This window comes from Heliangelus exortis, chromosome 16 (genome assembly GCF_036169615.1).
Source record: "Heliangelus exortis chromosome 16, bHelExo1.hap1, whole genome shotgun sequence".
NCBI lineage: Eukaryota > Metazoa > Chordata > Aves > Apodiformes > Trochilidae > Heliangelus > Heliangelus exortis.
The window spans coordinates 2699470-2722916 of record NC_092437.1 but is presented as its reverse complement, the minus strand read 5'-3'; the positions used below and the strand labels follow the sequence as shown (position 1 = coordinate 2722916).

At 55.9% G+C, this 23447-nt stretch overlaps 1 protein-coding gene and 1 long non-coding RNA gene across 7 annotated transcripts; one reads left to right on the top strand and one right to left on the bottom strand.

The window, feature by feature from the left end:
* The first annotated feature begins 1077 nt into the window (after window positions 1-1077).
* On the top strand, window positions 1078-22360 carry UCKL1 (uridine-cytidine kinase 1 like 1). 6 transcript variants are annotated; one of them, XM_071759350.1, is made up of 16 exons: window positions 1083-1152; window positions 8419-8612; window positions 9123-9229; window positions 9466-9636; window positions 9873-9944; window positions 10954-11143; window positions 11576-11637; window positions 12781-12855; window positions 15985-16004; window positions 18037-18135; window positions 19077-19170; window positions 19498-19560; window positions 20054-20176; window positions 20641-20748; window positions 21333-21489; window positions 21970-22360. In XM_071759350.1, exons 1-16 carry the CDS (start codon window positions 1106-1108, stop codon window positions 22044-22046), a joined length of 1659 nt encoding a protein of 552 aa, XP_071615451.1. In that variant the 5' UTR covers window positions 1083-1105; the 3' UTR covers window positions 22047-22360. The 6 variants fall into 6 exon arrangements, 5 of the variants coding, with proteins under 5 accessions (XP_071615454.1, XP_071615451.1, XP_071615450.1 ...); XM_071759349.1 differs by lacking the exon at window positions 1083-1152 and adding an exon at window positions 4555-4815; XM_071759353.1 differs by lacking the exon at window positions 15985-16004 and having other exon boundaries at window positions 1078-1152; window positions 12839-12855.
* On the bottom strand, window positions 1883-4432 carry LOC139803320 (uncharacterized). The gene is made up of 2 exons (XR_011728968.1): window positions 4283-4432; window positions 1883-2517 (listed from the first exon to the last, which is right to left on the bottom strand). It is a non-coding gene; the product is annotated as an uncharacterized lncRNA (long non-coding RNA).
* Window positions 22361-23447: the final 1087 nt, after the last annotated feature.

Here is a 23447-nt window from a genome sequence, read left to right as displayed (position 1 = left end):
CACCCCACAGCACCCATCCATACCCCACAGCACCCACCCGTGCTCATGGCACCCACCCCATGACCCCCACCTACCCCCCCACAGCACCCACCCATGCCCACAGCCCCAGGATGGACCCACCTCTGCCCCACAGCCCCATTCCCACCCCACAGCACCCATCTTCACCCCACAGCATCCGTAACCTCCCCCGTCTTCACCCATCTCCCCCCAGCAGCCCCCACCTGCTCCAAGCAGCACCCATCTCCCCCAACAGCACCCACAAATGTCCCCCACAAAACCCATCTCCCCCCAGCAGCACCCATCTGACCCCCTAGTCCCCATCTTTCCCCCCACAGGACCCATCGCCCCCAAACAGCACCCATAGACCCCAAGAAGCGCCTCTCTGCCCCCCACGACACCCATCAGCCCCCCCCCACAGCCCCCATCTAACCCCCACAGCCCCCACCTTTACCCCATAGCACCCATCTCCCCCAAACAGCACCCATCGCCCCCTACATCCCCCACCTTCACCCCACAGCACCCATCTCCCCCAAACAGCACCCATAGACCCCAAGAAGCCCCTGTCTGCCCCCACACCCCCCGTCTTCACCCCACAGCCCCCATCACCTCCCCACAGCACCCATAGCCCCCCACAGCACCCATCTTCCCCCAAACAGCACCCATCGCCCCCACGCCCCCCACCTTCACCCCACAGCACCCATCTCCCCCAAACAGCACCCATTGCCCCCCATAGCCCCCAATCTTCACCCCACAGCACCCATCGCCCCCACCTTCACCCCACAGCACCCATCTCCCCCAGACAGCACCCATAGACCCCAAGAAGCCCCTCTCTGCCCCCCACGACACCCATCACCCCCCCACAGCCCCTGTCTGCCCCCCGCACCCCCCATCTTCACCCCACAGCCCCCATCGCCCTCCACAGCCCCCATCTTCCCCCAAACAGCACCCACCGCCCCCCACCTTCACCCCACAGCACCCATCTCCCCCAGACAGCACCCCCAGACCCCCAGAACCCCTCTCTGCCCCCCCCCAGCCCCGCACTACAAATCCCGGGGAGCCCCGCGACGGCTCCGCCCCGTCCGCTCCTTCCTCTCCCGGTACCGCCATGGCCGCGGTCCCGGTGGCCGAGGGGGGTCCGGAACCACACGACAGGTAAGAACCCGGCTACAAACCCACATTTCGGGGACGGGACCGGTACCGCAACGACCCGGAGCCGCCGGGACCCGGCGGCTCCGGGTCGTTGCGGTACCGGTCCCGTCCCCCGATGCCTTCTCCGCGAGTGGGGCCTCCCCGCTGGCCCAAAACATCCCCCCCTGCTTCCTTATTAATTAATTATTGCCTAATGGATTCTTCAGCCTTCCCTCTTTTTTCGTTGATTTTCGGGGTTTGCCTTTTTTTTTTTTTTTTTAACCTTAATTTTTAAAAAATTCTCCTTTTCGGCTGCTGGGGTTGTTCCAATTTTGGGTTGTTATGGGTTTCACCTGTTTGGGTTTTTTATTGGTTTTGTATTATTATGGTTTCCACCTGTTTGGTTTGGGTTTTTTTCACCTTTTTTAGTTATCATTTTCACCCGGGTTTTTTTGTGGTTTTTTTTTTTTTTAACTGTCAGTTTTGGCCGTCGCATTTTTTTTTCACCTTATTCTTTAATTCTTTTTGCGTGGGGATTCTTCTTTTTTACCTTTTTAATTTATTCTTTTATTATTTATTTATTACCTTTTTTATTCTCACTTTTTCCTGGGCTTGATTTTTCTTTTTTACCTTTTTTAAGTCTCCTTTTTGCCTGTCTTTTTTTTTTGTTTGTTTTTGTTGTTTTTTTGGGGTTTTTTTTTTACCTTTTTTAAGTCTCCTTTTTGCCTGCATTATTTTTATTTTTTTTTTTACCTTTTTGAAGTCTCCTTTTCCCCCAGTCTCATTTGATTTACCAGGCAGGTTCCTCCATCCCTAGTCCAGGTTTCCTCCATCCCTTGGATGGTTTCCTCCATCCCTTGGGCAGGTTCCTCCATCCTTTGAGCTTCCTGAAGCTTTTCCTTGTGTGTCCTCTCCATGAAATTCCTCCTCCAGCCTGCTTTGCATGCAGGGGGTTGGGATCTGGTCCCAGCTCCCCCTGATCCTTTCTGGGGAAGATCCCCAGGGTTTTCCATCCTCTTGCTGCTGAAGTTCAAGGTGGGATAAGCCACAAACCACCCAGCTCAGACCCAACAAAACCCCCCAAGAGGAAGGGGAGCAGGTTTGGCCTCCGTGCACCCGTGGGTGCTCCTGGCAGGGGTGGGAGCTGGGAGAGGGACCCCTCTGTCAGGGCTTTGGGGTCCCTGAGCTCTCACATGGATCCAGTGATGAAATTCAGTTTACAGTGACCAAACAATCCATGTGTGGTTCCACCTCTGTCCTTAAATCCCAAAGAAATCCCACCCAGCAGCTTCCCATCCCTGGGAGGAACAGGGGGGGCTTTGCTGTGTCTCCCGTTTCCAGGTCCAGTTCCTGGTGGTGACAGAGGAGGGATTCACCCGTAGTAATCATCTAGAAGGAAAAAAAAATTAAAAAAAATCCCAAACTGGAATTTTGGTCCGTGGAAGAGCTCAGAAAGTGGGAAGTGGAGGTGGTTGGTGTGAGCCAGGAGAGCTCAGTGGGTGATGGAGTTTGGGGCCAGGCTGGGAGCTGGGCTGAGACCCCAGGAGAGGCACCCAGTGCTTGGACTTCTGAGACCAGGGGAGGAAAAAAGGCACCAGGGAGGAACAATGTTCCTGCCAAGTTCCTTGGCTTCTGTGTTCCTCGTGTTCCTTTGCTTTTTGGCTTCTTTAATGTGGGAGGAACAGAAAGGGTGACGGAAGAGAATTTAATTTGTAACCTTCTGAAAAAAAAAGAGCTTTTCCAGAGCAAAGGGGAGGCTGGGCTGGAGTCACAGGATGGAAAAGGTTCCTTTGATCATCGATGACTTCTCTGGAGCTGCTGGGGCAGGGGTCAGGTCACCTCTGAAACCCTCCTGTCCCTGGGGTACTCGGGGTGATGTTCCCCTCTCTGGGTCCCCTTGCTGGGCAGGAGCTGTAGGGGCACTGGTGCTGCCCACCCTGTGTGCTGGGGATACTGGGATCCAGGGGGTGATCCATGCCTGGAGAGGAGCCCCGGGAGGAGGAGGAGGAGGAAAAGAGAAAGGAGAAAGAGAAAGAAGGAGGAGTAGCAGAGAGAAGGAGAAGGAGGAGAAAGGAAGAGGAGAAGGAGAAGGAAAAAGAGAAAGAAGGAGGAGAGAGAAAGAGAAGGAGGAGGAGAGAGAAGGAGGAGGAGAGAGAAGGAGGAGGAGAGAGAAAGAGAAGGAGAGAGAAAGAGAAGGAGAAAAAGAGAGAAGGAGAAGGAGAGAGAAAAGAAGGAAGAGGGAGAAGGAGAGAGAAAAGAAGTAGGAGAGAGAAGAAGGAAAGAAGAAGGAGGAGAGAGAAGGAGAGAAAGAAGAAGGAGGAGGAGAGATAAGGAGAAAGGAGAGGGAAGGAGGAGAAGAAAGAGAAAGGAGAAGGAGACAGAAGGAGAAAGGAGAAAGGGAGGGAGAAGAAAAAATAAAAAAGGAGGAGAAAGAGGGAGGGAGAAGGAGAGAAGGATTTCTTCTCCCATCTCTGGTCCCATCTCCAGGTGTCCATCCCTGCTCCTGGCTGGAGCATCCTCCCCATGTCCCCTGGGAGGTGGGTGCTGTGACCCTGAGTCTCACCGTGCTGGGGTGGGCTGGGGGCCCTTGTCCTGCTGAGCCCCCTCCCCAGCCCCCCCTGCCTGCTGCTGCCTGGGGTTTGGGGTCACTTCTGCTGCCTCCCCCTTTCCCAGCACCCGGTGCTGCGGGGTGGGTGTTGCTCCAGGGGTCTGGGACCCCCAGGGCTGATGGGTGCTGGGGGTCCCTGCCCTCCCCAGGAGAAGAGTGGGGTGGGTCTGGGGGTGCAGGTGGCAGGGGGGGGGCTGAGGGAGCAGATTGCAGGGCCCCCAGTGTTATTCTTAGCCACCCACAGCCCCGGGGTGTTGAGTTTCACCCACTTGTTTACAACAGGGACCAGGGGACAGGGAGGGGACCTGAGCACCACGGGGGGGGGGGACCCATCCTGACCCCCCCACTGTAGGGAGTTAGGGGGACAAATCCTTCACTGGTGTCCCCGGAATGGCCTCAGCACCCCAACCCCCAGCCAGCTCCATCAGATCCAAGCAGGGTGCTGGGTGGGTGTCCCCTCCACCCCCACCCCACTCTGTCCCCCCTCAACCCCCCATTCCCCCCCCTCCATAGCCCCCTCCCCACTGCTCCCAGGGTCTCACTTACCGGGTGCTGCCCCCTCCCCAGGCTGAGCCCCATCCCGGGGAGCAGAGGTGGAGGGGGACAATCCTGATGTCCCATGCTGGGGGGTGGTGAGGAAGAGGTGTCACCTCCCCCCCTCTCCCTTCCTCCTCCACCCCCCCCTTTGCTTTTTCTTTAATCAAGCCAGTTCTATTAATACCAGGTAATGAACGTAATCTCTAGGTTAAGCTATCCTCTTATGCTCCTCCTGACCCCCCCAGCCCCAGACACTCCCCAGGAGCACTCTCCTCTCCTTCCTCCATCTCCCCCCCCCCTCCTCAGCCCCCGTCACCCTCAGGAACCCCTCGGGGTGGGGGTTTGGGGACACAGACACTGCCCTGCATGGCTCCTCACCTCGGGGTGCAGCCAGGGCCCCCCCCTGGCATGGACACCCCCTCAGCACCCTGAGGCAGAGGGGACAGGGACCGGGGGGGGGGGTGACACCCCCTGCCCACCATGAGCAGCCCCCCCGCCTTCTCCAGCGTCCGCATTTCGGGGTGCTGGGCCCTGGATGGTGGGTGAGTTCCTCCTGGGGTTTGCTTTGGATTGGGGGTTTTGGGGTGGGGTTTTTAGTTTTTTTTATTTTTTATTTTTTCCACCCTTCTGGCTGGGGTGCAGCCTGGGTGATCCCAAACACCCCCCCCACCTCAGCCCCTCACCCTCATTTCCTGACAGGCTGAGGGGACAGAGCTGGGGGACAGGGGGACATTTGGTCACTGCTTTTGGGGGGGACGTTTGGTTGGGGTGGTTTTTGTGGGGGACATTTGGTTTGTGTGGTTTATGGGGGACATTTGGTCACTGTGTTGTTTGGGGGGGACATTTGGGTCACTTGTTTGTGGGGGACGTTTGGTCACTGATGTTTTTGGGGGACACTTGGTGTTGTTTATGGGGGACATTTGGTAGCTGTTTGGGGGGACGTTTGGTGTGGTTTATGGGGGACATTTGGTGTGGTTTATAGGGGACATTTGGTGGCTCTTATTTTGGGGGATGTTTGGTTGGTGTGGTTTTTTGGGGAAACATTTGGTCTCTGTGTTGTTTATGTTTATGGGCTCCTGTTTGTGGGGGACATTTGGTCACTGGTGTTTTTGGGGGACATCTGGTGTGGTTTTGGGGGGCAACATTTGGTCACTGTGTGGGGGACATTTGGTGTGGTTTATGGGGGACATTTTGGTGGGGTTATTTTGGGGGACGTTTGGTTGGTGTGGTTTTTGGGGGACATTTGGTCTCTGTGTTGTTCATGGGACACCAAGGACGTGCACTCCTTGTTTACTCACAAGCTCAGGTTTGGGGCTCTGCCAGTTCCCCATGTTGGCTCCCAGGACTTTCCTGCTGCCTTTTCCCTCCTGGTCCAGCAGGGATCCGGGATGGTCGGGGGTCTCTGAGGGCAGGGGGATGGATGGGGGGAGCCTTAGTGGGAAGAGTGAAAGGATGAGGATGGTCGGGGGGTGCTCCTTGCACCCCAAGAGATCCGTGCAGTGAAGCAGCAACAAAACATTTGTGCCGAGACATCTGCAGGGCTGGAGAACCCCTTTGAGGGGCAGGACCCCCCCCCAGCAGCCACCCCCCTGGCAGAGGGGAGCTGGCACTGCCTCCAGGGAAGGTGAAGTGTCCCCAAAAGGTGGGGACACTCTGTGGGGAGCTGGTGGCTCCTCCAGGAAGGCTTTGGAGGAGTGGGTGCCAAGCCCAGGGTGCCATGGGTGGCATCACCCTCCTGACACCCAGGGGGTTTGCTCTGCTTGGGAAGGGTCCCCATGGGACAAGGACCCTCCTTTGGGGACAGCAGTGGTGGCAACTTCAGCTGTACAGAGAGATTCCCCTTCTTCAGGATGCTTTACCCTGCATATTTATTGTTTGGTTGGTTTTTTTAAAAGAAGACCAGCAAAAGGAGGTTGGTGCCAGCTGGCTGGGATCAGGAGGAGAGACCCTTCCTGGCAAAGGCAGCTGCAGAAAATAGCTGCAAAACCTGAAGTGTAACACTAGGAGAAAACTCATGACCTTTGCAGCACTTTGGGCCGTGCTGCCCCCAGAGAAATGGGTGGAAGAGTTGGTTCCAGAGGTGCAGAGAATCCCTGGGGGTAGGGACAGAGCTCAGGTGAAAATCCAGAAGTGTTTGGCTGAGCAGGGGAGCTCCTGGAGCAGGATGGAAGAGCTGCATCCCAGGGAATGGGGGAGGAAGGCTCCACTTTTCCCTGAGGATTGCTGCCCCTGCAGCATCCCACGAACCCTCCTGTCCCTATAATTGTGGGGTCCAACCCCCCTCCTCCCCACTGGGTTGTGTTGGTGCTGATGGGTTTGCAGCCCTTGCAGAGTTCAGCTCTGGCTCAGCCCTGCCTCTGGCTCCATAAAGCAGAGTTTTGCCCAGTTTGGGTCTTTCTTGGGAATCGTGGCCTCAGGCAGCATCATCGGGCATGGACAGGTTGGCAGAGGAGGATTTGGTGCTCCAGGAGGACTTGGAGCTCCAATGTTCCACCTAAGAGCAGAGCATCCTGGAATCCCTGCTGGTCGCTTGGAAACGGGTGGGAATTCCCAAAGGAAAAGAGGCTGAGCAGCACCAGCCCTGGGGTCACTCCAGTCCCAGGAGAGCCCCAGATGAAAGGAACTGTTTGCTTTGCTGGTAAACAACTGTGTCTTTGTCATCTCCTGCTTTTTCTCAAGCCCAAATGTCTCTGGTTTTCTGCTGGCTGATGTCAGCCCTGGGCTAGCCCTGTCAGCTAATGGCTGCTGCAGGCTGGATGGGGGGAGAGGAGACCAAAAAACCCCCCCTGGCTTTGCTTCTGCTGCCCCTGGGGTGGAAGGAGCCATTTTTGCACAGAAAGGAGCCCCAGAAGGTGGTGGGTTTTTTTTTTTTTCCCAGTGGGTCTCACTCCTGATGCTGCTTTGTTCAAGTGATCCTTGGGGTGGTGGCAGCTCCTGGGTGCCAGGGGGATGGGGTGGGGGTGGCTGGGGGGTCCTTTTTTGGGGGGAATCTGTGGGTTGATGTTTGTAGGGTTGGTATGGGGTGTCCTGGGGCTCCAGGCTGCTCAGAAGGGTTCAGCAGAGCCTCAGGAGGGTTTGCTGGGGGGGGCTTTATGTGCAGATGGCTGGTCTGAAATGTTGGATCTTTATCTAAAATTGTTCCAAAATCAACTGGGGGAGGGAAGGGGAGTTAATCTTCATACCAAAACAGCTTAAAATCAACCCCAAATCTGTAAAGCCCTGCTGTTTAAGCCCTTTCAAGAGCAAAAATAAATAATAAGAGAGGTCCCCAAGCCCTGCTGGTTCTGCTGGGCTGTGCCTGAGGGTGCCAGGTCTGGTGTTTTCAGTGCCTTGGGGCTCTCCGACCTTGCAGAGGTTTCATTTCCAGCCCAGACACTGCTGGGAAGGGTGAGCAGGGTTCTTTGCACCTTCTCCCAGGGAGGCAGTGAGTGGGGAGGAGCAGGAGCTGGGTAAATGGATAAATAACCCTCCCCGTCCCCAGGCTCTGGCTGCAGTTTTATCTCTTGGCCAGGGGCCACTGATCACCTCCAGCCACTGCTCTCCTGCTGCCAAGCTGGGAAAGGGCTCCAGGGGCTGGTTTGTTCCTCTCCGTGCCTGGGCTGCAGCAGGAGGGATGATAAGAGGGAGGCATTTTTCAGGGTTCAGCTCTGGCCACGCTCAGTGCCAGATCCAACAGCCTGGCAGCCCCAGTGCCTGGCCCTGGGCTGCTGGGGGGGTGTCCTCAGCTCTGAAGGGTGGGAGATGGGGGGCTCTGGGTGGGAGATGTGGGGGTTTGGGTAAGTGTGGGGAGAAGGAAGGGGCTGTGCATGGAGGATGAGGATGGTGAGGCTGTAGCCTGTGTGTTTGGCTTCCATCCCACCTTGACACCTCAGAATCACAACGTGTCAGGGGTTGGAAGGGACCTCTGGAGATGATCCAGTCCAGGGCAGGTGGCACAGGGTGGTGTCCAGGTGGGTTGGGAATGTCTTCAGGGATGGAGATTCCAGCAGATCCCTGGGCAGCCTGGTCCAGTGGCTCTGCCACCCTCACACTGAAGCAGTTCCTCGTGTCAGGACAGGTTGTGTTAACCCCCTCATTGCCTCTGAGGGGGGGTTTAAGCCCAACCCTTCATCCCCAGTAACCCAACTCCTTCCTCCTCACCCCAGCAACAGCAGTGCTGAATCCTTAGACAGACTGTACCCTGCAGTGGGCTCCACCAAGCCCCCCCGAAAGAGGACCACCAGCCAGTGCAAGTCTGAGCCCCCCCTGCTCAGGACCAGCAAGAGGACCATCTACACAGCTGGGAGGCCACCTTGGTACAACGAGCATGGGACACAGTCCAAAGAAGCCTTTGTCATCGGTGGGTGATGGCACCACGGGGATGGGCTCAGTCCTGGTGCTGCCTGTTGGGGTTTTCCAGGGGATCCTGGGGGGAGTTTCTTGCCCCACAAACTCCTTGAGAACTTGAGGTTGGCTCCAGGCTGTCAGCTGCTGGGGAGAGGGGCAGTGGGTACCCTACCCTTGAGTGGGTAGGAAGGAGGAGGAGGAGGATGGCAGAACACAGTCCTGGCTTGTTCCCTCAACTCTCTTTGGGTTGTCATGAGGGATCCCAAGGACTTATTCTAGGCTGGCTCTCCTGCCAGCTCCCCCCTTGTTACACAAGCATTCAATGAAGGGTTCCCAGTGTTTGCTGGCACTTGCAGTGTGTGACATTTGACATTTCCAAGGATAATCAGTCCTGGTTGTGCCTCTTGGTCCCCCTCGTCGGAGGTTCCTCCGACTTAGTGCCACAGAGCAGGACCTGGCCCCCAATTTGTGGTTGGAAAAGCAAATTTTGGGGTTGATGACTTCATCTCCATCTCCCTGGCAGGCCTGGGGGGAGGCAGTGCCTCGGGGAAGACCACGGTGGCCACCATGATCATTGAGGCTCTTGATGTTCCTTGGGTGGTTCTGCTGTCCATGGACTCCTTCTACAAGGTGAGGTTGCATGCCCAGGTTCCTGGAATTCACCCACTGGTGGGGAAACACCACATGGATTGACTGATGGATGGGTTGAGTGAGTGAGTGATGGGTTGAGTGAGTGATGGGTTGAGTGACAGATTCCTGATTTCCCCTTCAGAGCAGTTCCTGGGGCAGAGGGAGAGGATGCTGGGCAGGGTGGTGGGGGGGGCAGGCTCTGGTGGGATGGGCAGTGACCCCCCCTCTGTGGGCAGGTGCTGACCAAGCAGCAGCAGGAGCAGGCAGCCAGCAATGACTTCAACTTTGACCACCCTGATGCCTTCGACTTCGACCTCATCATCTCCACCCTGAAGAAGCTGAAGCAAGGCAAGAGTGTGAAGATCCCCATCTACGACTTCACCACCCACAGCAGGAAGAAGGAATGGGTATGGGACACTGAGTGGGGTGGGACAGGGCAGGGGAGCACCAAGGCAGGGGAGGGGGCTGCTCCTCGGACCCGTCCAGCCTCGTGCAGTCCCTTGGCTTGCTGGCTGGTTCGTGGCACAGATTTTGGGTGAGCAGCACTGCTGTCGTGGTCACTAACAACTTGGAGAGACACTCCATGGTGGGGCTGATCTGGACACGTGTTCTCTGTCTGACCACATCCACTTTGCCTCCCCAGAAAACCCTGTATGGTGCCAATGTCATCATCTTTGAGGGCATCATGGCATTTGCAGACAAGGAGCTCCTGAAGGTGAGGAGGAGTTTGGGATCAGTCTTCCTCTTCTGCAGCCTTACATCAGGGCACAGAGAGTGTCCCTGGTGCCTGTGGGATCCTGGGCACTGCTGGATGGGACCCTGTCCTCAGGCATCACCCCAGCAGGTCAGCTCCCCACCCCATAGCCAGGTGGGGAAGATGCTGGGAGAGAGTTTTCTCCTGAGGTTCAGCAGCCAGGAGCTGACTTTCTGCTCCAGGTTCCATGGGCTCCTGCAGTGCTTTGCTGGGCAGGAGAACCACGTCTTGGCTGTTGCAGGGAGACCTCAAGTATTTCAGCAGAGACTTTGATCTCACCCAGTTGTTCCCAGGAACCAGGAGACAAGTGGTGACCTGGTCCCTGGCAGTGGTGGTGACAAGAAGGACCCCACCTCCAGGCTGCTCCACCAGCTTCTGCAGCCAGAAGCCAAATCTGTGCTGCTGCTCCCTGGGTGGGCACGTCCAGCCCTGCAGGATTTGCTGGGAGTTCTTTTTGGAGAGATGGGAGGGAACAAGCCCTGCACCACCCACCCGGCCAACCCCAGGCTAGAAAGTTCCCTTCCCTGCCAAGGGAGCGTTTGGGTTGTGTTTTTCTGGAGCAATGATGACCTCCAGTGGTCAGCTGGAAACATCCCCCAGGAGTGTCCTCTCAGCATCCCTGCCCGGATGGGTGGGTGGATGGAAGGATGGATGGATGGATGGAAGGATGGAAGGATGGAAGGATGGAAGGATGGAAGGATGGAAGGATGGAAGGATGGATGGATGGATGGATGGATGGATGGATGGATGGATGGATGGATGTCCATCCATCTCTGATGGGTGACCCCTGTCCTCCCAAGATGAGGGGCAGTTCCATGAGCCTGGGTGAAGCCTTTGCTTTGTGTCCTGGGCATTCACTTCATTTCTTTTCTCTCCTCCTTAAACAACCCACAGAGCAAAGTGCTGGGCTTGGTCAGCTGGAGGTGAACACCCAGCCTGGTGGGGTTTGCTCCCTTCCTTCTCATTCCAGCTCCTTGATCTGAAAATCTTTGTGGACACGGACTCCGACATCCGCCTGGTGCGCCGCCTGCGCAGGGACATCAGCGAGCGGGGCCGGGACATCGAGGGGGTCATCAAGCAGTACAACAAGTTTGTCAAACCTGCCTTTGACCAGTACATCCAGCCCACCATGAGGCTGGCTGACATCGTCGTGCCCAGAGGTACCTGTCCCCAAGCAGGACTGACCCCATCCCCCTGCCCTCGGCCAGTCCCAGCGCCCTCCAGCTGGGGAGTGGCCGTCCTGTGCCGTAGGAAAGGTCCCTCTGCAGGCTCCAGGGGAAAAAGTCTGTGATTTTTTTTCCCTCAGCCAAGCTCCTGCCCTGCCAGCTCCTGCAGCTCAGCCACTTAAAAGCTAGAGGGGGCTTCTAGATAATCAATAATAATTTATTAAATATCGTTTAACAGTAGCAGGAATGTCTCCTGCTGGGTGATGCCGTGCTAGGGAAGGGGAAGCAGGTTGGAAGCAGGAGGATGGGGGGGGGGGTTTGGAACACAGTGAGGAGCTTGGGGGGAAAAAACCTGCTCTGGGCACTGCCAGCACTTTGGTCCTGAGCAGGCTGCCTCTGATTTTTTTTTTTTCTGGTTCACTCCAGGGAGTGGAAACACAGTGGCCATTGACCTGATTGTCCAGCACGTCCACAGCCAGCTGGAAGAGGTAAGAGCTGCCCAGTTCCCCCTGGGTGGTACTGGTGGGACCAGCAGTGTCCATGCAGTGGTGGCACTGCAAGGAGCAGTGCTCTGGGTGCAGAGGTGGGGATGCCCTGGCTCCCATCTTTATCCCCTCCAGCTGAGCAGAGGAGGCTGCTTGGTTAGTGCAGGTTCCTCTGCAAGGTCCAGCAGCAGCCTCCTCCCCTCCCTGGCAGAGCAGATCATCCAGGGACAGTGAGCTGAGTGATGTGTCCTCCCTGCCTGGGGACAGCATCACCCCAGACCTTGCAGTACTTCAGCTCTTGGCTCTGGTTCCTCTTCTTCACTCCTTTCCAATCAAGAGCCCACTTTTCCGTGTTGTTACCAAACCCAAAGTCTTCTCATGTTTTATGCTCAGCCTGAGCTTCCCCAGTCCAGCCACGTTCTCCCATCACTTCCCCACCACTGGATTTAAATCTTCTTCTGTGTGTCCTGGGCCAGCCCTGAGCAGTGCTGTGGACCTGGGACCCTCTGATGGAGCAGTGTTGTTGTGTGTTGCTGTTCCTCCTCCCTCCCCACGGTTGTAGCTTTGCTGCTTTCAGTTGTGGTGACGCTCAGAGCCACGTCCTGGGAGGTGGGAGGAGCACAACCTGGGATGGATGAGCTGGAAAGCAAAGGGTTCCATTCCCATGGATCTTTTTGAGCCCAGGAGCTGCTCAGCCCCTGGTACATGAGGACAGCATCGTGCCTCCTGCTCCTGCTCCAGAGCAACAGCTCTGTTGGCAGGATCCCCTTCCCAGAACATCTGGAAAAGCTCTGGCTGGTTGGGAGGTTGGTTCCTCCTCAGCCCCAGGTCACAGGAGCAAGGATCAGAGGGCTGGCACGGTCAGCTCTGGGCTGAGGAGGGTTGGCAGCCGTGGGAGCAGGGAGAGGGATGTTTCTCCCAGGCCCTGGGATCTGTCCAGGAGCAGGGAAGTGGCTTTTTCTCCCAGCTCCCAGGATCTGGCCGGGAAAGCTCCCGGCTGGATGCTGCGGGGAGCAAAGAGATTGCAGCGAGCCAGGTGAGGGGTTGGCTTTGTTTTGGGGGGGGAGGAGGGGAAGAAGGGGGAAAAGGCTACATGGGGACTGCAGGAAAATATTCCTATTTTTCCTTTTCTTTTGTCTTGAAACGCCCTGGTGTTGGCAATGCTTAATGCCGAGTGCATTGTGTCTTTGTGTTGCTGCCGCAGCGGGAACTCAGTGTCAGGTAAGAGCCCTCACTCTGTCCTTCCCTGCAGCATTTCCAGTGCCAGCCACTGCCTGGCCAAACCCTCACCTGCAGCCCAGACTGACAGCTCGTGGCCTCATCACCCTCCAAGCTGACCAAAAAGGCCACCTCACCCTTGGCTTTGGGATTCTCCCTAAGGATGTTCCCATCCCGACCCCCGAGGCTGGGGCAGGGTTTTAGCTGGGGACCCCAACTCTCTCTGCTCTGCATCCTGGGATGCTCTTTAATTTCCTTTCATCCTCGTAAGACCAACGATTGCTCCCAGCAAGCTCCTTCCCTGATGATTAAACATCATTAAACATCAATTACTAGAGTAAGCCCTGGGGCTAATGGGAGCCCTGGGCCCCTGGCCAGGTGCTGAGGCTCAGCTCCAGTGCTCAGGAGGAGCCCAGCAGCTCTGCCATGGGGAGAGGTACCCACTTCTGCAGTGTCTGAAGGCTGCACAGCCACTGCCTGGGCACTAACAGAATATTTGTGCCCTAATCCAGCTGGATTTCTGATTTCTCAGTGTCTGCAGGTGAATGCTGTCAGCCATACACTGATTTACTTAAACCTCTTCAGTGTCTGGGTCCAGAGAGGACTTCAGCTCTCTTGCTTCCATTAAGCAGCCAGCTGAATTTCCAAGTATTTCAGTAGGAAGCAGAGGGGCTGCATTACTGCAGATGGGTTTCCATTTACATCTCCATCCTTGCATGGAGACACTTAGCACAAGTAACCCCAAGGTCTACATTTGGCATACAACAAGCTTTTAAAATACCTATGAGATAAAAAAAAACAAGCCCTCTGCTTGGCTTATTTCTGCTCAAGCCATTCATTTCCTAGATGTTTTATTTTATTTCTCTTTGCTTGTTTAACACCGTGGGGCCTGACATTTCCCTGCAGACAGCAGGAGCTGTCTGTGTGTCTGGAGGTGCAGTGGGAAGGTGCTCCTGGGTGGAGGGAGAAGGCTGTTGGTTAAAAAATTGCAGGGATAGCATTAGAGAGGAGATGGATGTGTGTGTGTGTGTCCTGTGTGTCTGGGTTTATGTCACAGAATCACAGAATGGGTTGGGTTGGAAGGGACCTTTAAAGGTCACCTGGTCCAGCCCCCAGTTCATACACAAACACACACACACACAAAATTTCCTTTCTCTGCAGGGGTTCTCGTGTTTAATCAAATCACCCTCAGTACAGGTGATCTTTTTATGCACCTTAAAAAATCAAGTATTTAATAATATGTCAAGGAAACATTAGTAATTTTATGAGAGCAGGTTTGGGAAGGTAACTCTGACCTCCAGAAATAGCTCTGTGATATCCACAGCTGCAGATATTTTTATGTTCTGTTAAGACTTGTGCTTTCCAGTTATGCCTTTGCCAGAAAGCCTGGAAAAAATTTTTTGCAGGAAGAGTCTGTTTCCCCTCCTGGAGTCCCTGTGCTTTTGCTGCTGCTGCAGTTTCCCATCTGTGGCTCTGAGCTTGGGAGAGGAGCAAGGTGGATGGGGAGATGTGTGACAGGAGAGCTGTGCTTGGCAAACATCAGGCTTTTCACCTCAAAACAATTCCCTGTCCTCTTGTCTTGCTTCACCTACATGTCACAGTTGGTGCTCTGATGAGGTCTTTGTGGCTGGGAGAACCAAACCTTTGGTAGCTCAAACCTCCAGGCTGGGCTCTGGCTGCTGCTGCTGACCTGGAGGATGCCTGGGACAGCCAAGGAGTGCTCCTCCCTGCCTCTCAGCTGGTCAAACAGGTGAATTCTGAGGAGTTTAAAGAGAGTGGTGCCATTCCCTGGACCTGCAAGCCTTGGTTTCCTCCTCCAGGTGTTGGCTGCTGAGGAGCATCACTGCTTTCCTCTGCATTCCCTCCAAGCAGGGGTCAGACCTTGGTGTCCTCACAGTTAAAATATTTCTTGTCCCCATGTGTATAAACCTGCACGTGCTGGGGATGCAAATACACACAGGCACCCCCTTTCCATCCCTGCCCAGGTGGGGGGTTCTCCTGGAGCCCCTGCCCACTCTTCTCCATCCCTTCTGCCCTGTTATCCCAGCACCCACCCAGCCCAGCCCTGGGACCCAGCACTCCTTTTAGCCCAGCTCCCCTCTCCCATCAATAATTCCCCACCCCCAGGTTCTCCATCAGCTCTGCATGCCCTTTGCCAGTTGTGTCTCTAAATACCAGCCCAGGGAGCAGTTTAATAGCCCGTGCTGGAAATGTCAGCCCTGAAAGCAGCCTCTGTACGTGTTTGAAATGCCTTGGCTGCATCAGCCCCTTTGTAGCTGGATGTCTCTTGTCTGCTTCCTGCTTGGTAGCATGCTCAAAAAAGAGCTGAGGATGTTCCCTGAAGCCTTCCTGAGAGATGGTCACCTCTCTCTCTTTTTATTCCTTTCCTTTTATTATTTTTTTTTTTTTTCCTTTAAAGCTTTTGTTCTGGGGAGGAAAAAATAAGTTTCCAGAGTGAGGCGTTTTCTTGCTGTTCTCATGCCAGTCTGAATTTTCTGTGGTGCTCAGGAGGATGGGAGAACCTGCTGCCTGCAGCCCTCCAGGCTGGGCTGGGTGAGGGTCTCACTGCAGGCTGTGAGCTGGTGGGCAGCAGAGGGGCTGATCCAAGGGATGCTGCTCCCAGGGCAGGGCCAGGGGAAGGGAATTCTTCCCATTTGGATCTTGCTCACTTCAGGGCTGGGATCCTCCCTGTGCTCCTGGCTTGCCAGGCTCCCCAGGGTTGGAGCAGATCATCTCTCCAGTGGGTTGGATGAAGGTTCTGCAGGTTTGGCTTTGGTCACTGGGGGCTGAGCTTTGCCCTCCGGGTTCCTGCGTGTGGCACCAGCTGGGACAGAGCTGGGACAGAGCTGGGACAGAGCTGGGACAGTGTCCCTGCTGTGACTCCAAGGATGGAGCTTTCCCCCCATGGAGAACAAGCAGGACAATGGGCAGTGTGGGAGCAGCACTGGTGTCTGTGCAGGGCTGGGCAGGTCCCAGAGCCACAGGTTCCTGAGGGCCATTTCCCCCCCTCCTTTGACTAATGACAGTGCTTTTTTTTCCTTTGTTTCGTGTCTGTTTGTCCCCCCCCTCCCCTTAAACTCTGGTGTCTCCTGCCTTGCCCTCCCTTGGCCATCCCTCCCACCCGGTGACCAGAGGAAGCTGCGCTGGGATCTGTGAGGAGGCTGCTGGCAGTGTTTGGGATGTGACACTAACAGGGGGGGGGACACACCTGGGGTGCTGTGTTTGCTGCATTACTAACCCGGGCAGAGAGCTCAGGGGGTTCTGCTTTGCCAGGGCTTGAGGGGGGCTGGAGAGAGCATCTTTATCCTGACCCCAAAAATGGGACCTTCAAGAAGCAACCCCAGGGACCCCCCTGCCCCCAGAGCACTGAGCAGCATCCCCAGGCTCTTGGGAATGGGGGTCCTGGCAGGGTTGGCATCCAAATGTCCCCAGACTCAGCACCAGCCCCTGTGTGGGTGGCAGGGAAAGGTGTGGGAGGTGACAAAAAGGTGACAGAGGTTCCCTGGGGGCTCTTGGCAGCTCTGGGGGGGTAGGGGAGATGTTCCTGGGTACGTGGGGGTAGGAGAACCTTCCCATCCCCTGGGACATGGTGCTGGCAGTGATGGAGGGGAGAGGTGGCCATGGCTCAGGTGTGTGACCCCACTGGCTTCCCTGGTTTGGGGCTCTGCTGGGGGGCTGATTTCTGCCTTCCCCCCCTGCTAGAAATCCCCTCCAGGACCTGGAGACAAGACTCAGGTCCTCACTCACCATGTGGGTCTGGAGGTGTTCAGAGAGGGCTGGATGAGAACTGTGGCCCTGGGATCTGTCCCCAGGAGGAAGGCAGGGGCAGAGGTGCTGCTGGGTGCTGTGGGAGCATCTCTGGAGGCAGCAAAACCCCCGTGGTGGTGTCAAACAGAGGGGGTTGGCTTCACTTCGAGGGCTGGGACCTTGAGGGTCCCAAAGAGGTGGTGGGGTCTGGGGGGCAGCCCTGCCATGGGAGCAGAGCCCTCCTGCAGAGTCCTCCCCTGCTACACCAGGACCTGAGATGGCAAAAGCAAAAAGGAGCCCTTAAGAACCCACTGGGGATGGCTGGTTGGGTGTGGGTTGGCCAAAACCAGGAGGTGGCTTTGTGGATGGAGGCCTCAAGTCATCTCACCCTGCCCTCCTCCATTCCTGCTCAGTCATCTTCTCTGTCTCCTTCTCTGCTTCTGTGCCTCTGTGTGTGCATCTGCAAATTAATCCAGGTTTTTGCTTGATTTGAAGTCTGAAATCACTCGGTGCTTTTGTCTGTTTGCTCTCCTCCTCCTCCTCCTCCTCCTTCTCCTCCTTCTTCTCCTCCTCCTCCTCCTCCTCCCAGCATCTCTCTGCTGGGGATGCAGCTGCTGGCACGTGTGTGATCTGATGTGTGAATTTTGGAGCCCAGCCCTCCTCCCAGACAAAGTCACTCGGTCCATGCTGCCCAGCCTGGTGGAAACCAGAGTAGATGTGACCTTCATCTCATTAGAGCTGCTCTGAAGAGAGAGGTGACTAATGGGGCTCCATTGTGCAGTTCCCCATGAATGGTGTTCCCTTGATCCCAGAATAGCTCCCAGCCCTGTTAGTTATGTGGAGATGAGTCACACAAAGCTGTAAAGTCTTGAAGCTGTTCCCAATTTGGTGGCAATCTGGCTCTCCCTGAATGGGCCAGGAGCTCTCTGGAATGGTCTCCTTGCCACCTGGCTCTGCACTGAGCTGTGTCCCAGTGCCACAAGCCTGGCTCCCTCTCCCATTCCTGCTATTTGTGGCACAGAGATGCCCACAACAGCTCCTCCTCACCCTCTGAGCCCAGGACCTCCCCCCAGATCAGACCCCTGAGCAGGAGAAAGTTTTTCTTTTCCACTTTTCTTCCCAACCAGTAGAAACCAAGAAGATGGAGCAACCCTGGGTCAGCTGCCCAGCAGCTCCTTGGGCTCCACCTGCTCCATGTCCCATTCCCTGGAAGCAGAGCCCTTCCTTGGAAGCAGAGACCTTCCCATCACCTGCTCCATGTCCCATTTTTTGGAAGCAGTCCCATTCCCTGGAAGCAGACCCTTTCCCATCAGGGTGACCCTGGGAGGGGACAGTGTTTGCAGGAGGTGACATCTGGGAGGATGGCTCTGGCCGTGTGCTGTGCCCCAGCCTGCAGCCAGCCTTGCCTGGAGCTCTGACCATGGCTTTGGTTTTCAGGGCTGCCCTGGCCTCTGCCCACCAGTGCCACCCCCTTCCTCAGACCCTCAGTGTGCTGAAGAGCACCCCTCAGGTGAGGGGCATGCACACCATCATCAGGTAAAGCCCCAGCACCGGGGGCTCCTGGGGTGGGCTTGGTTTGGGCTCCCAGATCCCATCTCTGCCTCTGCCCCGTCCCTGTGGCTCGGGGACACTGGGCAGGGCAGGACCCTGCACCAGGAGCTGTGCCTGGCTGCTCCCTGGGCTGCCACAATTTGTCTGCCTTTTACCTTAAAGCTGACGCTGCAGTCCCAGGCTCAGCTGGCAGGCCCTGTGCAGATGAGATGCTGCCAGCCAGAGGTCCATCCTTCTCCTTCTTCTTCCTCCTCCTTCCTCCTCCTCCTTCTTCCTCCTCCTTCCTCTTTCTTCCTTCTTTCTTCCTTCTTTCTTCCTTCTTTCTTCCTTCATTCTTCCTTCTTTCTCCCTTCTTTCTCCCTTCTTTCTCCCTTCTTTCTCCCTTCTTTCTCCCTTCTTTCTCCCTTCTTTCTCCCTTCTTTCTCCCTTCTTTCTCCCTTCTTTCTCCCTTCTTTCTCCCTTCTTTCTCCCTTCTTTCTTCCTTCTTTCTTCCTTCTTTCTCCCTTCTTTCTCCCTTCTTTCTTTTCTTCCTCCTTTTCTTCCTCCTTTTCTTCCTCCTTTTCTTCCTCCTTTTCTTCCTCCTTTCCTTCCTCCTTTCCTTCCTCCTTTCCTTCCTCCTTTCCTTCCTCCTTTCCTTCCTCCTTTCCTTCCTCCTTTCCTTCCTCCTTTCCTTCCTCCTTTCCTTCCTCCTTTCCTTCCTCCTTTCCTTCCTCCTTTCCTTCCTCCTTTCCTTCCTCCTTTCCTTCCTCCTTTCCTTCCTCCTTTCCTTCCTCCTTTCCTTCCTCCTTTCCTTCCTCCTTTCCTTCCTCCTTTCTTCTTCTTTCTCCTCCTCTTCCTCCCTCTTCCCCCCTCCCTCCTCATCCTCTGACCTCAGGCAGCATCTCCAGGGGGATGTTCTGGTCCCCAGCTGCTTTTCCCCTCTCTAGGAACAAGGAGACCAGCCGGGACGAGTTCATTTTCTACTCCAAGCGGTTGATGCGGTTGCTGATCGAGCACGCACTCTCCTTGCTCCCCTTCCAGGTGGGTTCAGGGGTGCAGCTGGGGGTGGGCAGCAGGCCCGGGGTTCCCTCTCTGATTCCTAACCCGGAGCTGCTGGGGAGCTGGGAGAACCCTGGCACTGCTCCTCTAACCTCCATCAGCCCTTTCCTCCTTGATGGAAAAGGATCAGAGCTCCCCTGGGAATTGGAGCCGTGGGGTGGCCCTGGGTGACAACCCTCTGTCCAGCCTTGGTTTTTCCAAGGGTGTGGACCAGCTGGCTGGCTCCTCGGGACCAGGGATCTTCCAGGAGCCAGCTCAGAGCTCCTGGTAACATTTCTCCATGGTTTTTTTTTTGTTTTTTTTTTGTAGAGTTGCACAGTCCAGACCCCGCAGGGCCAGGACTACGAAGGGAGGACGTACAGTGGGAAGCAAGTAAGTGGGGACAAAAGGAACTGTTCAGCTGAAGTGAAAGGACACCCCTGGCTTCTTGGGGCTTCCATCAGGCCTGGGGTGGGAGGCCCAGTGCCATACTGGGGTCGTGTGTGCCTCCTGCCCCGGGCATCCTATAAATCCCTAAAGGGTGGGTGGCAGGAGGATGGAGCCTCCAGTGGTGCCCAGCAGTGGGCAGAAGCTGGAACACTGCAAGTTCCATGAGGAGGAACTCCTTGACTGTGAGGGTAGCAGAGCCCAAGCTGCCCAGAGAGGGGGTGGAATCTCCATCCCTGAGGACATTCCCAGGTCTCCATCCCTGGAGCCATCCCAACCCCCCCGGGATCCCTTCCTCCTCCATCACTGCCTCCGGAGCGATGCGCTGGGGGCTGTCCTGCTCCAGCAGTGGGGTTGGGCTATAGAGGTGAGATCTCCAGAGGTTCTCTTCCAACTCTGATGGTCCTGGGGTTCCTCCTGGCCCTGCTGTGTGCTGCAGATCACCGGGGTGTCCATCCTGCGGGCGGGGGAGACGATGGAGCCGGCGCTGCGGGCGGTCTGCAAGGACGTGCGCATCGGGACCATCCTCATCCAAACCAACTGCAACACAGGAGAGCCAGAGGTACCCCTGGGGCCACCAGGATGGAAGGGGGGGTTCAGGCATTTCCTCAGACCTCTCCAGCCATCCAGGAGTTGATCTTGGGAGGTGTTGAGGGCTTTGAAAGCTCCTCAAGTGGGCTGTGCCAGTGGGTGGGTGGGCACTGGGGATGGGTTGGTGGCCCAAGTGCTTCCACCAGGACCTGCCAATGGGGTCACCAAGATAGAAACACCTTAAAGATCCTTCAAAAAGACAGGGACACATTAAAGATCCTTTAAAAAGACAGGGACACATTAAAGATCCTTCACAGAGACAGGGACACATCAGAGATCCTTCAAAAAGACAGGGACACACCAGAGATCCTTCACCCCTCCACAGGAAGGGTTTGGGTTGCAGCTTTGGGGTTGCCAGGACAGCCCCTTCCATGGCCCCTGGAGCTTGCAGCCCCCAAGCTGACCTCTCTCTCTCCTTCTCTTCCTCCTGCCCAGCTCCACTACCTGAGGCTGCCCAAGGACATCAGTGAGGACCACGTCATCCTCATGGACTGCACGGTGTCCACGGGTGCTGCAGCCATGATGGCAGTGAGGGTGCTGCTGGTATGGAGCTGGGACCTGGGGCAGGGGGGGCTTCGCTCCCTAATAACTTGGGAGACATCAGCTGGAGGGATCCTTGTGCTGGAACTGCAAAGAAAGGAACCAGCACGAGCTGGTGTGGCTGGAACCAGGTGCTGACACCCTTGCCTTTGGGTGAAATCCAGCCTGGATTGAGTTGGACTTAAGTTATGGTCTTAAGCTCTGCCAGGGGAGGGTTAGGTTGGGTATTAGGAAGAAATTCTTCCCAGAGAGGGTGCTCAGGCATTGGAATGGGCTGCCCAGGGAGGGGGGGATTCTCCATCCCTGGAGGTTTTTATGGGATTCAGTGCCATGGGCTGGGAACCACGGGGGGAGTGGATCAAGGGTTGGAGCTGAGGATCTCAAAGGTCCTTTCCAACCCAAACGATTCAGGGATTCTGTGATTCTGTGGCTTCTTGGTCCTGTGCCCAGGAGCTCCAGGTGGCTGAGAGGAGAAGAAATGGCTCCAATAAAAGCCCTGAGTGCTCAGAGTGCTGCTCCCTGGAGGAAAGGGCCATACCCTGCCTTAGAGACCCTTCCCCTCAGCTCTCCCCGTGCCTTCCCTGTAGGATCATGATGTCCCAGAGGACAAGATCTTCCTCCTCTCCCTGCTGATGGCAGAGATGGGTGTCCACTCCGTGGCTTATGCTTTTCCACGGGTGAAGATCATCACCACAGCTGTGGACAAGAAAGTCAACGACCTGTTCCGGATAATCCCTGGCATTGGTGAGCAGGAGGAAAACCAGGGGGGGGGGGATTTTCCAGGCTTCTGACTCACTCTGTAAAGATGAAGCCCTGGTTATCAGGGCCCTGATTTCACCCAGGGCACCCACTGCCTCTCCAGGGTCCTGCTGCCATGTGGGTGCTGGCAGAAGGTGCCATGGCACCTCCCCTGAGCCTCCTTCAGCTCCAGGGGGAAAAGCTGGGCTGGGACAGATGGAGCAGCCCTGTCCCACCTTCTTCCCTAAATTGCCACCTTCTCCAAGCTCCCTGTGTTCTCCTGTCCTCACCTCTGCTCTGCCAGGAACCCCCCTGCCAGGGGCTGCTCCTCCAGCATCCCCCCTGCTCCAGTTTTTTTGCCCCAGGAGCATTAGTGCTGGGCAGGCTCTTGGCTGATCCCACTTTTCTGTCCTCACCTGCTGGGATGAGGGCAGGCTGGGGGCTGGCAGGGCTCTGCCATGGCTCCATCCCTCTCTCTCCTCCCAGGGAATTTCGGGGATCGGTACTTTGGGACGGATGCTCCCCCTGACTGGAGTGATGATGAAGATGCTCTGAGCACTTAGCTGGATGTGGAGATGCCCCTGGTGAGAGGCAGCTGCAGCACTGCACCTTAACCCCTCTGCCCATTGCAGATTTCTCCTCCTCCTCCCATCCCCCCCCCCCCCCCAGCATAGATATTTTTTTTCAAATCTTACATTGGAGATCTAGGGCATATTTTTTCAGAGAAACAGAAATCCTAGTTTGACTTTCTGGACAGTCGTGTGTCCCAGCTTAGAGAGGAGTTAATTTATTTTAATTTAAATATTTGCCTATGTAACTTATTGGAGATATTTTATAAAGAAAAAAAGAATAAATTTTTTTCTCTGGTTTTCTTGAATGGAGCCGTTCTCTGTCACACCCCAGGGGGTGCCCAGGGGGATCTGCAACCCTGGGAGGTGCTGTGAGACCCCCAAGTGAAAGGTTGGGACCTGAGGAGAGGCAGTTCCTAGCTCAGGAGCTGGAGCTCAGCTGGGATCCCATCTCCTTCAGCTTGGGAAGCTCCCAGGCCCTGTTCCAGTTCAGCAGCTGCTCCCCTGAAGCCCAACTTGCTCCCTTGGGTCTCCTAAGGGTCTCCAGGAAGTTGGTACCAGCCCAGGAAACCTTGGAAAAAAACCAAATCAAACAAAACTTCCCCAGGAAAACTGTTGGACTGAAGCTGTTCAGTGTAACCCAGCACTGAGCACTCAGGCTGGGGGCAGCAGCACTCAGGGAGGCAAAATCCAAACCCTGGGGGGCACCAGGAGGAGCCACAAAGAGTGGCCAAGAGTGTGGGGAGGAGGGGGAAATGAGCAGCCCCAGGAAGTGGCTTTCAGCAGAGAAATTTGTCACCTCTGGGGCTCAGCACCAACATTTTTCTTTCCCTGTTTCTTTCACAACATCTTAGGGGTTGGAAGGGACCTCTGGAGATGATCCAGCCCAGGGCAGGTGGCACAGGGTGGTGTCCAGGTGGGTTGGGAATGTCCCCAGGGATGGATGGAGATTCCAGCAGCTCCCTGGGCAGCTCTGCCACCCTCAGAAAATTCCTCCCCAGCTTCAGGTGGAGTTTTTCCAGCCAAGTTTGTGCCCATTACTCCTTGTTCTGTCACTGAGCACCCCTGAAAAAACACTGCCCCCCTCCTCCTGGCACCCACCCACCCTTTCCCCAGGGTGACAGCACCCATGCAGCACCCTGTGGGGGTCCCTTGGGGGGGGGGGTCCCTGGCTGGGAGGTGGCTCCTGAAGGGCTGAGCAGGAGCAGGAGCTGGGGGAGGGTCTGGAGAATCACCTGGAGCTGGCTCTGTGTGGTCTCAGGTGTGATGGGCCCCAAATAGCAGAAGTAGAAGTCTCAACAGCATCTGAAAAAAAAATTAAAAAAAGGCAAAAAAAAAAAAAAAAAAAGAAAAAAAGAAAAGAAGCCGTGGGGCTGAGTTCCTGCAGGAGCAAAG